The sequence below is a fragment of the Enhydra lutris genome, unplaced genomic scaffold (assembly GCF_002288905.1).
Source record: "Enhydra lutris kenyoni isolate GAN:26980312 unplaced genomic scaffold, ASM228890v2 scaffoldscaffold88, whole genome shotgun sequence".
Classification (NCBI taxonomy): domain Eukaryota; kingdom Metazoa; phylum Chordata; class Mammalia; order Carnivora; family Mustelidae; genus Enhydra; species Enhydra lutris.
In genome coordinates, this window is record NW_019154172.1 from 1,745,537 (window position 1) to 1,761,074 (window position 15,538).

The 15,538-nt window shown below is 46.3% G+C and overlaps 2 protein-coding genes across 2 annotated transcripts; one reads left to right on the top strand and one right to left on the bottom strand.

The window, feature by feature from the left end:
• Positions 1-1,520: 1,520 nt before the first annotated feature.
• On the bottom strand, positions 1,521-8,212 carry LOC111161970 (ornithine decarboxylase antizyme 3). The gene is given in 7 exon segments (XM_022526070.1): positions 1,521-1,763; positions 2,512-2,597; positions 3,110-3,285; positions 4,029-4,103; positions 4,105-4,165; positions 4,956-4,959; positions 8,125-8,212. Coding segments are annotated over 7 exon segments (576 nt in total). The 5' UTR covers positions 8,156-8,212; the 3' UTR covers positions 1,521-1,620.
• LOC111161969 (mitochondrial ribosomal protein L9) lies at positions 7,346-11,848 on the top strand. Its single transcript, XM_022526069.1, has 7 exons — positions 7,346-7,982; positions 8,145-8,301; positions 8,747-8,871; positions 9,087-9,137; positions 10,509-10,610; positions 11,119-11,202; positions 11,317-11,848. Exons 1-7 carry the CDS (start codon positions 7,866-7,868, stop codon positions 11,449-11,451), a joined length of 771 nt encoding a protein of 256 aa, XP_022381777.1. The 5' UTR covers positions 7,346-7,865; the 3' UTR covers positions 11,452-11,848.
• The last annotated feature ends 3,690 nt before the right edge of the window (positions 11,849-15,538 follow it).

Here is a 15,538-nt window from a genome sequence, read left to right on the forward strand (position 1 = left end):
GGCTCAGATTATATAAATAAGAACCACAAGGGTGTCTGGGTGGTGCAGTCGGTAAAGCATCTGACTCTTGATTTCAGCTCAGGTCATGATCTCAGGGTCTTGAGATCAAGCCCCGCCTCAGCCTTCTTGCTCAGCTGGGATTCTGCTTGAGATTCTCTCCCTCTGCCCCTCCCCCTGCCACACTACACTGTTCCCCCTGCCCCACTCACATGCACGTGTACTCTCTCAAGTAAAATCTTTTTAAAAAAGACCCTACCCAAACTAGATATTTGGAAGAAGAGGCCTAGGTTCTGGTGGATCTCCACCATGTGAACTTACTTTAAGACCTTTGGGAGCCATGTCCTTGTGTCTCCCTGAATTGTAGGCAGTAGTGTACGGCCAGTGGGAGCCATGAAAGGCTTGGAAGCAGACACTGTAAGCAGCAATGTGGGTGGTGGATTAATGGCCAATGAACAGGGAGGGCTTTTTAAGGCTCAGTAAGGGGAACTGCAGAACTTTAGTACATAAGGATGCCTTATGCAGGGTTTTAAATCTAGGAATTAGGCCTACTCATACACAGCATGGCAATTCCCATAGCCACAGTTTTCAAAATATATTTTCTCAGAAAAATCTCAGTACCATCTAGCAGAAATGCTCCAGTGAAGGAGCAACTGTGATGAGTTGCTTGTGGGGTCTTAGAAGAATCAGTAAGGACAGCCATTGACCTGGCAAAGTTTCAGATATTGGCTGCAGTGAACCCACCCCTGAAGCAGCGCTGGCCCTGGGGTTGGTGCTGCTCCACAACCAGGTCATGAGGCCAGCTAGTCACCAGGCTCCTTGGTCCCTTGGCAATCACCCTTAAGTAGAGCGGTCCCTGAGCTAAATCATTTGTAGAACTCGGTGCTCAGAAAAATGAATGGTGCGTCATTCCTGGCTTCAGTCTGTTACTGTAAATTCAAGTCTGTCCCTTTAATGCGGCTTTTAAGTCTTGCCAATCAGTCTTGCCAATCAGGTGGGTTCCTTATTCTTTCAGCACAACCCTGTACTTTTCTTGCTGTGTGGAATGTCCTCTCCTATGCTTACTTCTTGAATTTGTCTGTTGAAATTCTTCCCTTGAGTCACAGCTGTGGGATCCAGGTACCTTCTTGGATTTCCTCCACAACCAAAGAGAAGGAATTAGTATTTCTCTAATTTGAACTGAAATATATGGATAAAAATCTCCCGTCAAGGCTTAAGTCTTTTTGAATTCCATAGTGCCCGGTTTTTTCTCTTAGCAAGTGCTCAGTAAATGGTTAGGATAAGTAAAAGTAAAAGACAAAGGAAACTAAGATTCTTAGTTTCTCCATTCCCTCTCTGGTGCAGGTCCCTCTTAATTTTTCCATCATTAAATGTTTATCCTGTAGTGAATTCAGCTCTTTAGGGCTCCTGTTCCACTTCAGCCAACCCACTTTCCCCCCAAGAAATAGTGAACACTTGAGGATTGCATAACCAACCCTGCCTTCCCCCCCAGAGCCCACCTCCCCCCCAGAAAAGTTAACACTTGAGGATTGCACTACCCTTTATTCCTAAGATGGAAGGTATCCTGAATCACATCCTGGTTCCCATTTATCAGGTTCCCATTATCCGCAGGAATAAGTATGTTCAGGGAGGTTCACTGGAGAGGTGGCCAAGGTCCCTTTCAAGGGGATACACCATAAAGATAACATTGTCCCAGGGAGGGAGGGCAGGGTGATCTGGCCTGACCAACTCAAACCCCATGTAGCTGAAGGCCCGTAGCAGGGCACCTGTGAAAAGAGAAAAACAATTAGAAAACACTTCAAGGCTCCATACAGCTATTCCCCCAGATTTGGATTCTTTCACCGGGGAGTGGCTGGGGGAAAGCCATGTAGTGTTGGCATTAGGGTGACGTGTTGTGGACTAGCTGATTTAGACTCCAAACGTGGCTCTAACATTTACTTAGCTTTGTAACATACAAGTTAACCTTTCTAAACTTCATTTTTCTCATTTGTAAGATGGGGATCATAGAACCTTCCTCACAATTTAAATGAGCTGAGGTTTATGAAGCCCAACGCAATGATAGGGTAATAAGCTCTTGACCATCTTCCAACAGTATGAGGGAAGAAGTGGTTTCTGCAACATGTGCTCCAAGCATCTGGTTAAAAATATTCCTATCCCCCTGGCCCTGTGCTCAACCCCTTCGCACTGTAGGTGCTTAATATGTTTGAGGTTCTTTCCGTCCTACCAGCCTACATGCCTTGAATGGTTCTGTGTTAATTTCATTAGTGCTTCTTCAGTCTGGCTTCTGACATCTACCTGCAGGGCCTTCCTCATAATCCCAGTGTAATTTGAAGGCACAGAGTGCTGGGTGCCTTCATTTCCTTGTGTGTGGGGGTAGGGGGAGGGGTGGTTAAATCGTTGAAATGCCTATGGCACATTCTCTTCTAAAGAGTAGGGGAAGAGGGTCTCCTACAAAGGGAAAGTTGCTGTCCGCTCCTTCAGCACCATGGGTCAGGAAGGACAGCCAATACCCACCTTTGTCATTCCGGTTGTTTTGGAAGTTTACAAACACGGAGTCCACATTGGTCTTCTCCTCTACATACTCCAGTGTTGCAGTCAAACTAGGGGCCAGAGAGAAGAATTACAGTTAATGTTTAGTGAACTAAAAATCCAGACCCCTACTTGGAGTAGAAGAAACCTTACAGCTCCCTTTTTCCTGACCTAAGCCAGGAATTAAAAGTTGATGAACTTGCATTGATAGATTTTTCTCTGAAGGCCAGGGATTGCACACAATAGGACTGACATCCAAAGGGGCTGCGGAGAAGGAACTGCTCTATAAACACAAACAGCTGGAAGGCACGTCCTATCACTCAACTATTTATGGATCCTCACTTCTGTGTTTCTGAATCTGAGCCCAGCAGCCTCCCGTGGGCTGTGATTCCTTGAAGCCCAGATTCTGGCTCAGCTCACAGGCTTGTTTGCCTGCCAGTTCAGTGGTGCGAGAGTATCTAGCTCCTGAATCAACCCTCACCGGTTAGCATCCCCACTCCCTGATTATGACATAAAAGAAGGAAACCTTCTGCCCCTTCCCCTCTCACTCCTCTTTCCTGCTTTCCCATCTGGGGTCAGTCACCTTTCCCGGTTGCCTTGATCCAAGGCCTGATATGGGATATCCAGGAAGAGTCGATGGTCACAAAGAAGGCCGTGCCAATGGGCAGAGGTCTGGGGGGTGAGTCGGAAATGGAAGTCTAACTGCACTGGGTCCTGATGGAGCAGGGGGTCAGTAGCCAGCACCGTCAAGTTCCCAGCCTGGAAGAGGAATAAAAGAGTAATAGTTTTCTCTTCTCATCTCGACCTCAGATCAGATCGCAGGCCGATTTGGCTGTGTCTGAGAAAGCTAATTATGTGCTGACAGGGAGCCTGGGAGAATTGGAGCCAAAGTCTTACTCTGTCCCTTAGTCCTAGGACCTAATTCTCTACCGTGGAGTTTTCCTTGATATCAAACAATCTAGAAAGGAGTCGATGCAGTTGCAGGTTTACTGCCTGCTGACCTCACCTGAGAGGCACACCAGCCCTTTGGAAACTTACATCAGAAGTCTTACTCCTCAAACGACACTCTGTCATTTGTTTACTGTCTCACTGGTAATGCTTTACCACTTTTTTCCATGATAGGTGTTTTCTCTGAATTCTATTTCTCATTTAAAATACAGAGGTCACCCACAGGCATGTTACTGCAGTAGGGTACAGGGGCAAGTTGAGGCGTTCTGGTTTCTAGACCCTGCTTAGCATCTAAACAACTTTATTTCCCTGAAGTCTTACTACGTTGTGCTCTGTTCCCACCTCCTCTTTTCCCATTCTGCTTTTCACCACCAGCTCTATGATCTTGACTTAATATCTCTGGGCCAGAATCCTTGTTTCTAAAGCAACTAGCTGTTGTGCATGAGCTCCAAGATCTACAGACTCTTTTCTAACTAGCTAATGCCCCTTCTTCACAAAGTATCACAGCAAGCTAGGGACTTCCCTGGCACGGCGCCAGCACAGAGGCCACTTACCGAGTATAATTCTTTAAGCTGGTTGTGATCACCCTGTTTGGTGCTTCTGACCACCTGGAGGCCTGCTAGGGACTCAGGAGCACTGAAGGCAGGAACGGGGCCGGAGTGTCAAGTCCTCCCGTTCCTTATAAGTGATGCTGGTTGGGAAAAGGAGCCCAAATTAGTTCCCTCTGTGTCTGAGAAGGGGAGAGGCTCCTAACTTCCAGGTACATAAGACTGGGCTCTGGCACTACCTTCTGTATCTTCTGTTGCCCAGCCTGTTTCCATTCTCCCAGGCCAGCCAGATGGAAAATTTTTAAAGTTCCACGCCAGCATTCCACCCTCTTTTGCTATTATCACTTACCACTTGGGAATTTCCTTCAAATTCTTTTATTTTTCCTGACAGTTTATATGAACAACTACAAGTAGAGATGAAAACAAGTACCTTTTATAACAACAAGGCAGCATCTTCTCCCGGAGGGTGATCCGGTATTTGTAACAGTAAAGGTAAAAGGCGTATGGTGACCAGATCGGGTAGAGGTAGTTCCGTGTTTTTCCCCTCTTGATATAAGAAAGGGAGAAGGCAGAGGGTTGCAACCTGTAACAAGGCAGTTTCTCAGTTCAGTGCCTCCTTGCGGCAAAGTGAGGTTCAGAGAGGGTGGCAGAGGTTCACACAACCTGGTGTCATTGTGACCCGGTAGGTACTATGACATGGGCAAGGGGTCAGCCCTTATGTCACTTCAGGACTCCACTCTGCTGACCCCCTACCCCACCCCACCAACCCCCTTAACTATGGCTCCTATTCATCTAGTAAGTACTTCATAGCAGTTCCAGTTATTAGAATACTTAAGTTTCTCTACTGATTGGTAAACAGGCTCACCTGAGCACCTGTCCAGTGCACCCAACCTGGCTCCTTATTCTGGCATATGCACGCATGCGTGTGCATACTCTCCTGTAACACACACACATACACATCGCACTTAAGCCACTAACTGGTTGGTGTCTTTAACACTGAAGGCTTCGGAGGCCCTAACGCAATGTCTGACCTAATACGTTGGTTCCCAGTTCCTATCAATTCAATGTTTTTATTATATCCCTACCTTTAATAATCCAGGGGTACTACACATGGTTGAATTATCTCATTGCCTTGTAGGGTAGAAATTGCAAACAGCCTCCAGGAGCCAGGACAGCTAATGGAATTAGCTGCTGGGTGGGGCTGTAGCAAAGTGGAAAGCTCAACTCAGCTCTGTCCAGTTGTAGAAATGCAGACTCAGTGGTCCCAGATCTATGATTTTTCTTTCTTTTTTAACTGTGTGTGTGTGTGTGTGTGTGTGTGTGTGTAAAAGATTTTATTTGACAGAGAGAGACAGTGAGAGAGGGAATACAAACGAAGGAATGGGAGAGGGAGAAGCAGGTCCCCTGCCGAGCAGGAAGCCCAGTGCGGTGCTCAATGTGGGGCTGGATCCTAGGACCCCGGGACCATGACCAGAACTGAAAGCAGACCCTTAACAACTGAGCCACCCAGGTGCCCCCGTATGATTTTTCAACATAAAATGTAAAGATTTTTGTGCTAAATTCCTCCAAATTTTAACTAGGGGCTATAACTCAAAAAAGAATAACTGTTAATGAAAAAAAAGGCAACACTGTGAGGAAAATTTGATTCTGGGGCCACCAGTTTGAAACCTCTGCATATTCATTCACTCACCCATTCAACAAATATTGATTGAGGGCCTACTGAAAGCCAGGCAATATTCTAGGCACTTGGGATACACCAGTAAACAAAACAAAGATCCCTGCTTAATGGAACTTAGCTTCTAACAGTGAGAAGACAGGGGCGCCTGGGTGGCTCAGTTAAGTGCTCTGACTCTTGATTTCATGGGGCTCCCCCAATCAGCAGGAAGTCTGTCTTCCTCTCCCTTTCTCCCTGTTGCACTCTCTCTCTCTCTCTAATAAATCTGAAACAGTGAGAAGACAAACTATAAACATAAAATTTAGTATGTTAGATGATAAGTGCTATGGAGAAAAGAGGATAAAGGAAAATTATGAGTGTGAAGGGGGTAGGCAGCCTGGAGAAATAAGTAGGGTGATCCACATGGGCCTCAATGAAAAGGTAACATTTAATCAAAGACTTAAAGGTGGGGGAGTTAGCCAAGCCAACATCTGGGGGTGAAAGCATTCCATGCCTAAGCTACAGCTAGTGCAAACGCCCTGAGGAGAAAGTGCCTGAGTGTTTTCAAGAAACTGGGAGGCCATGGTGTAAGCTGTGAGGAAAGGAGGAGATGAAGTCAAACAGCTAACGGGGCAGATTAGGGAGGCTCTGTAGACAACTGTATGGCCCTTTCCTTTTATTCTGAGTAAAGGGGGAAGTCACTGCAAAGTTTTGAGTACGGGGATGACATGATCTGATTTTTTTTTTTTTTTTTTAAAGATCCTGACCGTTGTGTTGTAAATAAATTGCAGAGCACTAAGGCAGATTTGCCAACAAACTACTGCAGTGATCCAGAAGAAAGATTGTGTCTTACTCCAGGCTGAAGCATTAGAGGTGGTGGGAAGTGGTTGGAGTCTGGAAACAGTTTAAAGATAGAACCCCCAGAATTTCTGGGAGTCTGAGAAAAGTAAGTTGAGTCCAAGAACTGAAAGAACAGTTTCCATCAACTGAGATGGGGAAGGCTGCAGGTGAGGCAGTTTGAGGTAGGGTAGAGATGGGTTTGATTTGAAGCACGTTAACTTTGAATTGTCCATTAGATAAATAAGGAGAAGACAAATAAGCAGTGGGCTATTCAAGTCTGAGTTTAGGAGAAGTCTAGGAGAGAGAAAGAACTTTGGAAATCACAAAGATTGAATGAGATCAAAGCAGGGGTGTATATTGAAAAGAGTCAAGATCCAAAGACTGTCCTAGGGGCACTCCAAGTAAAGTTCGGAGAAAAGGAGAAATCAGCAAAGCAAACTGTGAAGAAAATTGGTGAAGTTGGAAGACAACAGAAACAAAACTGGTGTCCCAGAAGCTAAGTGAGGCAAGTGTAATTAGGAGAAATGAGGACGTTTAAGGGTCAAATAACAGGATGCATAGAACACCTTCACGCAATCTCCGATGACAGACCCTATTCACTCCATGTATGTGGTCTTCTCTCCCGTAGGAAGATCCTCCACAGAACAGTCTGGACCCTGCTGCTAAGGGAGCAGAAGGCAAGCTGGGGACAAAGCACAAGCTGGGGTGGGGGTTGTGGGTTGTCAGCTTGTGCTTTGTCCTTTGTGCCTTCTGCTCCCTCACCACTGCCATGCTTTCCTTTTTCTGTGGCTTATCTCCCTTGCAATTTAGAATTCTTTAAATACTAGCTGGAGTACCACAGTTGTAAAGATTAAGGGTAGGCCTCTTCCTGGCTGGCCATAGTTTTCCAGAGGATCCCATCTCTCCCCCATTTTAGGAAGATCTCAAGTAAGGAAAAATGAGCGCAGCAACCCTCTTCCCTTGGCATCCGGTTATCACAGAATGCCACAGCCGCAAGTGACCTCAGAGCCACAAGAAATAAACCAAAGCCCCCATTTTAAAGATAAAGTGAAGTCAAGAGGGAGACGGTGTCTTTCTCCGGTTCATGCCATGATCTGTCAGGGCGTCCCTGCTAGGAGAAGAAACAGGGAGGAGGGAGTGAGGAAAACGCCGAATAACGGATCATTGCCTTAGCTCCCCCAGCTCGCGACAGCCAGGAGGCTGCTAGGCCATCCTCGGACCGGGGCCGGGTCTGCCCCTCGGCTTCGCCAGCCGGAGAGGCGGAAGCTCAGGCGCGACGCGGGCAGCCGCTAGGGCCTTTCCTGCGCCGACGCTGGGGGCCTCTTCAACTCTCCCTCGGCGCTGGGAACATGGCGGCGGCCGCGGGGAGAGCGTTGCTTCGAGGAACAGTGCGGGGGCTGCTACTCCCGCGACTCGCAGGGGGCACCCCCGGCCCGGAGCGCGACTTCAGTCTCTCTCACAATCGGGTGAGGGCCACCTCTGAGCTCAGGGGGTCCTCGCCTCTGGTGGGGCTCTTTACGCCCAAATACCGTTCTGGGGGGCCGCGGCTTGGCAGGGGCTGTTCCGGCGGCTGAGGGCGGCAGGGGGTTCTCCGGGAGACTCTCTCACCCTCCGTCCCCGGCTGCCAGGGCACGGTCATCGTGGAGCGCTGGTGGAAGGTGCCGCTGGCCGGAGAGGGCCGGAAGCCGCGCCTACGCCGGCGACACCGGGTTTATAAGCTGATAGAGGACACGAAACACGGGCCCAAAGGCAGCCTGGAGCTCATCCTCACGCAGTCCGTGGAAGGTGAGGCCCGGCAAAGATACTTCCTATCTTAGGCTGGCTCTGTTTGGCATCAGCTTTTCCCTGCCGTCCTCCCTTAGCTGTTTTCGTCCTTACTCTACTTTGTAGAAATGAGCTGCTGTATATTTGAGAAGAAGCCATAACAAGTACTATGATTGTGCCCTTGCGTTCCTGCATAGAGAAATGCACATGAAACAGTGCAAGGAGGGAAAAGGAGGCCTAACAGCATGTGCTACAGTTACTGAGATCCTGTGATGGGACAGCTCTCACTTTGTACAGGGAATATTAAATTTCTAAATCAGGCCCAGAGAAACTAATTACAAGTTTCTAAGTGTTCTTAGTGAATATTAACATTTTTTCTAGAATAAGCGCTATGAGGGAATGATAGCTGCTGCTTTCTTTGATTCTCTAAACAGGAGTCTGATCCAGTATCTGTTCTCATTGGTAGGACTTGGAGTCCGGGGTGACCTGGTCTCAGTGAAGAAATCTTTGGGCCGGAATCAACTACTGCCTCAAGGTCTGGCTGTATATGCCTCCCCTGAAAACAAGAAACTGTTTGAGGAGGAGAAATTGGTGAGCGCGCAAGGAAGGCAGAGGGGCTTGGAGGAATAAAAATCATAAGATTTCTTCTTGCAACTTTCTTTCCTTTGCTATCTAACTTAAAAATGAAATAGAGATTAGAAGTACAGGAATCCAGAAACTCAGCCTGTATCCAGCATAGTAAGTTCAATATTTATCATGGACTCATATTTCTTTCCTTTTTTCTCATCTTTAACTTTCTTTTCTAGCTGAGACAAGAAGGAAAATTAGAGAAGATCCAGACCAGGGCAGGTGAGATGGTGAGTAAAAACATAGAAAGTTGTTACTTGTCACCTAAGGAGTCACCATTTTCTTCCTGAGAGGCTCCTTGATTTCCTTGAAATCTCCTGATTGCAGAGACAAGTGTAGGAGAAAGGGGAAATGTTTGGCTGCCATAACTGGTATTGACACCTCCTGGGAGATCCTCACTTGTTGGGTGATGTGCCCTTATTGAGGAGGGCCCCAGCCCGATTACAAGGGACCCATGGAAAAATGGGAGATGAGGATTCTGCCTCCAAGGATATTTACAGACAAGTCACAGAGAACATAGGCACATGAGAAGGTGATCAGTAACCTCAAGGCAGTAGATTAGGAGAATGACATGGATCAAAAAGGGTTAGGGTGACTGGAGAGGGCTTTTCTTCAGATGGGATTGAATTGGGCCTTGTGGGATTAGTAGGCTTTGGATAGAACAGGACAGTGGGAAAGGTATTAAGGGAAAAAAAGTATAGGTGGTTCAGGCATTTTTTTAACATGGAAAGTAGAACCAGTCTAGCAAAACCAGAGGACTTACATAGGGTAATATTACAAAACATATGGCTGGAAAGGAGGTTGGGGTGAGATTTGTAAAACATTTTGAATCCTCAGCTAATGAATTTATACTTCATTCTGTAAGCAGTGAGAAATTGTTAATGGGGTAGGGGTAGGACTGAAGGGCCAGAAGTATTGGGTTAATATGGTCTATGAAAGTCATTCTATCCTGGGGCGCCTGGGTGGTTCGGTTGGTTAAGCGTCCGACTTGATTTCCTCTTAGGTCATGATTTCAGGGTTGTTAAATCAAACCCCATGTCGGGCTTTTTGCTCTACGTCAAACCTGCTTAATATTCTCTCCTTATACCCCTCCTCACTCATGCATGCTCTCTCTCTCTCTCAAAAAGAAAAGAAAAAGTCAGTCTCTTCTGAGATACACCACTGGTCCCCATTGATAGGTCTAACTTTGACATGGCTTGTTTCTCCTTGCTTAGGAACAACCAGGTATAGGTGGCCTTCTCCAAAGTTTCACTAAAACATCTTCCTACAAAATCAGCCTTGAGACAATGGCTCAGTCAATTGGGCGTCTGCCTTCAGCTCAGGTTGTGGTCTTGGGGTCCTGGGATTGAGCCCCACGTTGGGTTCCCTGCTGGGCAGGGAGCCTGCTTCTCCCTCTCTGCCTGCCATTCCCCCTGCTTGTGCTGTCAAATAAATAGATTTAAAAAAAAGAAGAAGAATCTTACTCCCAGTCACCTTCCCTGTATGCGTGTGAGGCAGAAATTGTGCCCTTTTCCTGAACTCAGACCTTATGCTTCTTGCTAACGTGTTTCTTCTCCTTTGATTGCAACTCTAATCTATCTCTTGTTTATAATTCCTATCAGACAGTGAAATTTCTGAGAAGCTGTCATCTGGAGGTGGGGATGAAGAATAACGTCAAATGGGAACTAAACCCTGAAATAGTTGCCCGCCATTTCTTCAAAAATGTGAGTGTTCCCAAATACCGCTCTACCTCTAAGGGTAGAAGCTTCCCCGGGAATGAGGCCAACAATTGATCTGTTAGGAAAGGGTGTGATCATACAGCTGGAGTTAGGGAAAGTGTTGTTGGTTGGTTGCAGGGGTTGTGGGAGGGAAATGGCTAAGGACTAAGTGTGGCCAGAATTTGAAGGCAGATAGGAAGAGATGGTGGTATCATTTATTTCCTCTCTAGATAGGGAAAACCTAGGAGATGTGACTAACTGGAGAGTTTGTACTTTTGTGAAGTGATTTTCAGTCTCCAGACCTGTTTTTCCTTGGTGAATCCTCCTCCTTTTCTGAGAAATTGGGACTGAGTTTCTCTGCTCTTATCTCTGGAGGTCTGTGCCCTCCCAAGGAATCAACCAGGGTAAACTCAGTTTTTTTCATTCCTTTACAGGAAACTCCAGAACCTCCTTTGAGGTTGCCTACAGTTGCATCAATGTAAACAGATCTCTTTTTGGTTGTGACTTTTTGCAGCTTGGTGTTGTGGTCGCCCCACATGCATTAAAGTTACCAGAAGAGCCCATTACGCAGTGGGGGGAGTACTGGTGTGAGGTGACGGTGAGTGTGTCACATATGGTCTCCTCTTTCTGGCTGGTGAAAAGGTGGGATTGGATGGTAGTAGCTCTTATCTGCCCAACTGACCTCTGAGGATTCCTGTCGTTTTGTGTACAGGTAAACGGACTTGACAGTGTGAGGATACCTATGTCTGTGGTGAACTTTGAGAGGCCTAAGACCAAAAGATACAAGTACTGGTTAGCCCGGCAGGCTGCCAAGGAAATGGCCCCCACCAGCTCCCAGACGATCTAACCCTTCTGTCCCTCAGAAGCAGAAGAGCAGAATCAGAGGAGCAGGGAGCAACAATGGGCCAGCACCCTGATACCACTCCCAGCTCTGACCAAATAATGGAATTTAGAGAGCATGTGGGGACATGGGCCTAAACTGCACGTACACGTTGAATCCACCGTATCTCCTACCTCCGTGCTTGCCTGTTACTACATCTGGCCTTACCGGGCAGTCCTGCTCGCGGGTACCAGGCTGTAGATTTGATGAGCCAAATATTAACAGATGGAAACAGTCTAGATCCTGTTTGGCCTGGAATTTGTTGGAACAAGTGGAAGAGCTAGCCACGGTCTCCAGGACTGGTCCCACATACAAACTGAGCATTTGTATCTCAAGAGGAAATAAAGAGGTTTTGCTCTTTTTATTTTTCGGTGTTTTTACAACAGTGATACAATATGCACAACAGTTACTTTTATGCAGTTAGGATTGAACATCACCACACCTTTATGTTTACATTTCTGTCCGCTACAAATGGGGCTGTGTATGGTCTTTAAGTGTGTGCATGTTTTGATAAATTTTAACTTCCTAATTTTCCATTTTTTCTTGATTGTAGCATACTTGACACACCATGTTATGTTAGTCTTAGATGTATGGCATAACGATTGGATAATTCTGTATGTTCTCCTGTGCCTACCCAAGTCTGGTTGCCATTTGTCACCATGCAGTGCTATTACAATACCACTAACTATAAGCTTGTGTTCTTTTTAGATGTTGTTTACCAGGCTTGAGTAGACTAGGGATAGGACCACCAAGTAGGTTGTCCTCTGGAGCTACTGGGGTTTAGAGCTAAAAAGGAAGGAAGAAGTATTAGGGTCCATAATCAAAGGAGCGAGACTGATAGAAAGCAAAGGTCAAACAAAGCTTTATTTCGCGCCAAGCATCGAGAATCAAACTGACCCGTCAGGGCCGTCTCTTGCAAAGAGGCGACCCCTCCTAGCCTCACAGACTTACTTTTTTTTTTTTTTTTTTTTTAAGATTTTATTTATTTATTTGACAGAGATCACAGGCAGAGAAGCAGGTAGAGAGAGAGGAGGAAGCAGGCTCCCTGCTGAGCAGAGAGCCCGACGCGGGGCTCGATCCCAGGACCCCGAGATCATGACCTGAGCCAAAGGCAGAGGCTTAACCCGCTGAGCCACCCAGGCGCCCCCAGACTTACTTTTATAGAGGTAGTTTAGCCGGGCTATACACAGGTGGCCAGTGAGATTGCAATACACAGTGAAAACTGTGCGGTCATGCTAGGTCTGCCACACACACAAAAAAACTGCTAGGTTACACATGGGTGGCCAATTGAATTTTAATTTACCCTAGTAGATAGATGCGCACCCCACTGATTGGATGTCTTTACCTGGCCTGACCTGCCCTTGTATCTAGGCTTTGCAAGTAAGTTCCTCTGGGAGGGGCAGGGTCAATCTAAGTTTACTGCATAAACAACAAAATGGCTCCCTCTGATTAAGTAGGCCCTTACATTTGAAGAGGATGCATTTTGTAGGCTACATCCCGTGGGTGCTGTGGGCAAAGGACTTAAGCAAATAGGCTTCGGTTTTAAGAGTTATTTTTGTTAGGTATATTGATAAAGTCAAGAATATGAATAAGCACAATGGATTCTACTTTTTTTTTCTTTTTAAAGCTTTTATTTATTTGACAGAGATCACAAGTAGGCAGAGAGGGGGAAGCAGGCTCCCCACCAAGCAGAGTGCCCGACGTGGGGCTCGATCCCAGGACCCTGAGATCATGACCCAAGCTGAAGGCAGAGGCTTAATCCACTTGAGCCACACAGGTGCCCTGGATTCTGCTTTTCTAAAGGGATCCAAATAAGGCCTAAGGATAATTGCTGGGAGAAAATGAAGCTGAGATGAAAGAAATTTAAGGAGAACTTTTGTTTCTATAACCAGCCCCTGAAATTATGAAAAAGATGGTATCTTCGTTTCTAGACCAGGGTTACGATATAGGGCTAGTCATTGGGTAATTATGGAATAGGGATCTTGATGGGAGATAAGGGAGGTAGATCTGCATAAATTCAAGGTCCATGAGTGGAAAAAAGACCCAACAGTTGACAAATGGATTATGCTAGTCACTCAAATATACTGCGAGGTCACACAATTTAGGAAGGGTAAAGAAGAAACCATTGACTCTGCTATCCTTACTAGAAGCACAGACACTTGTTTCTATCCTAGTGTTCGAGCTCATCTACCACTCTGAGTCAGGTAAGTAACTTTCATTCACATGAGGCTATCCCAACTAATAGAGGTCTGTCATCAGTTGCACTGATAACTGTAGCCAGCCTCACACTGGCCAGACTCCATAACTCAAGTGTGCCCCTGGTGTTGTTGGAAATTTGCCATTTCAGTGATCTCCATCCCTATGGTAAAGATAAAAAGCTCATTTAACAACATCTTTTCCATACCACCACCATCAGCAACGTGAAGCTCTCTGAAATTGCCTGAGCAACAAGCACAACATTCCACACAGCTAATCCCAAAGTGTTTCTATTTTAATTTGCTATAATGTGAGTTCCTGGTGAAACAGACTGAATTGGAAATTTGTTTGCAGGAAGTGTATGGTGGGGGAGTCAAGGAAGCGGGACTGGGTAGAGGGGGAGGGGTTGCTGAGTGGTCTCAACAAAGACCTTGGTCAGTCTCTCACACTCAAGCTAGGATCGCTGTGCAGAAATGTGTAACCTATTGAGGCAAGTGGCCAGACATGTACCCCCACATGGACCCGGAAAGGGCCATGTGCTCAGGTGAGATGACTGACTACAGGTGAAGGTAGTTCCCAGGAGGAACTCCGATAAGAGCTTTCAGCATTCTCAGCAGCTTCAGTCCTGGAGTGGGAAATTGGGGCCCACTCTAAGTCTCCACTACAGTCCACCTTTTGTGCCTTTCAGATCCATTTACTTCATAAGTTCTGAAATGATCTCTTTGGGATTCTGATAGGCCCCTTTTCCTGGGAAAACACAGAGGAAGGTCTGGGACAGCTCATAGTCCCTGCTGCTACAGCTTGTCCTATCTGCAGGGGTATTTATCCTCTCCCCACTCTACTCCCCATTTAGATTCCTAGCTACACCCCCTCAACTTGTACTTCTAGTCCAAAGAGGTTACCTGATAAAGTACCTGGTCACTGTGCCCTTTACAGGGCTACACCTGTCCGTGTATGATCAAAATTGATAGCAGTATCAGAACATTATTCCCAGAATACTGTGAAATATGCTGTCTGTAGACCCCAAAGAGGTTTACCAGACAGTGTGTTCCCTTCCTAGTAGTGAGATGGGAGATGTAAAATTTCTCCTTTACTTTGGAGGGAATGTCCTGGCATGGTCCAGACCACTGGACCTCTAAAAACATCATTGAATATTCACAGGTTTATGTACCTCCAGTCTCTAATGTACTTGCATTTCTTGCTCGTCCTGTACAATGACCATGATGACATCAGTGTGATAAGGTGATACTTTGTGGAATGCCCAGATGGTCTAGGTCACAGGATGACGGGGTGGGAGGGTTTACATGGTCCAGGTGCAAGACTAAATCTATATTACTGCTCGTCCCACTAGTGAAAGCAAACTTTTTATGATCCTCCTTTCCTATACAGATGGAAGGGAATATATTGCTCAGAATAATGCCTGCCTGTTGAATACCTGAGGCTGTGTTAATCTGCTCTAGCAAAGACACCACATTTAGCAGAGAAGATTACTTGTTGAAAATTACTTGGTTGAGATGGTCATAATCCAGGAACAATCTGGTTTTACCAGGGACCAGGCTAGTGAATCAAATAGCCTTATGATGGGACCACCATCTCTGCATCCTTTAGGTCTTCAAGAAGGCCACTGATGTGATAGTTTTATTATCTTGGCCTGAGATGGTAGAGGCAGCTTCAAGAGCTTGAGGATGGTCTTCTTCACTATGAGAGCTCTTACCCTGTCATGGTTAATGTAGGTCTGCCAACTATCAAATATGTCCATCTCAGTTACCCATTAAAGACCAGTGAAATGACCGCTAGGTGGATCTATGAACCCAGCAGAACCACTGAGAGCCAGACCTGGGTCTGGAATATTTGACAC

Excerpts from the sequence above, each read along its gene's own strand:
- LOC111161969 (XM_022526069.1), top strand. The coding sequence starts at position 7,866 with ATGGCGGCGGCCGCGGGGAGAGCGTTGCTTCGAGGAACAGTGCGGGGG. Across the intron at positions 7,983-8,144 it reads TCAGTCTCTCTCACAATCGG|GGCACGGTCATCGTGGAGCG; the intron begins GTGAGGGCCACC and ends CCCGGCTGCCAG. Across the intron at positions 10,611-11,118 it reads CCCGCCATTTCTTCAAAAAT|CTTGGTGTTGTGGTCGCCCC; the intron begins GTGAGTGTTCCC and ends GACTTTTTGCAG.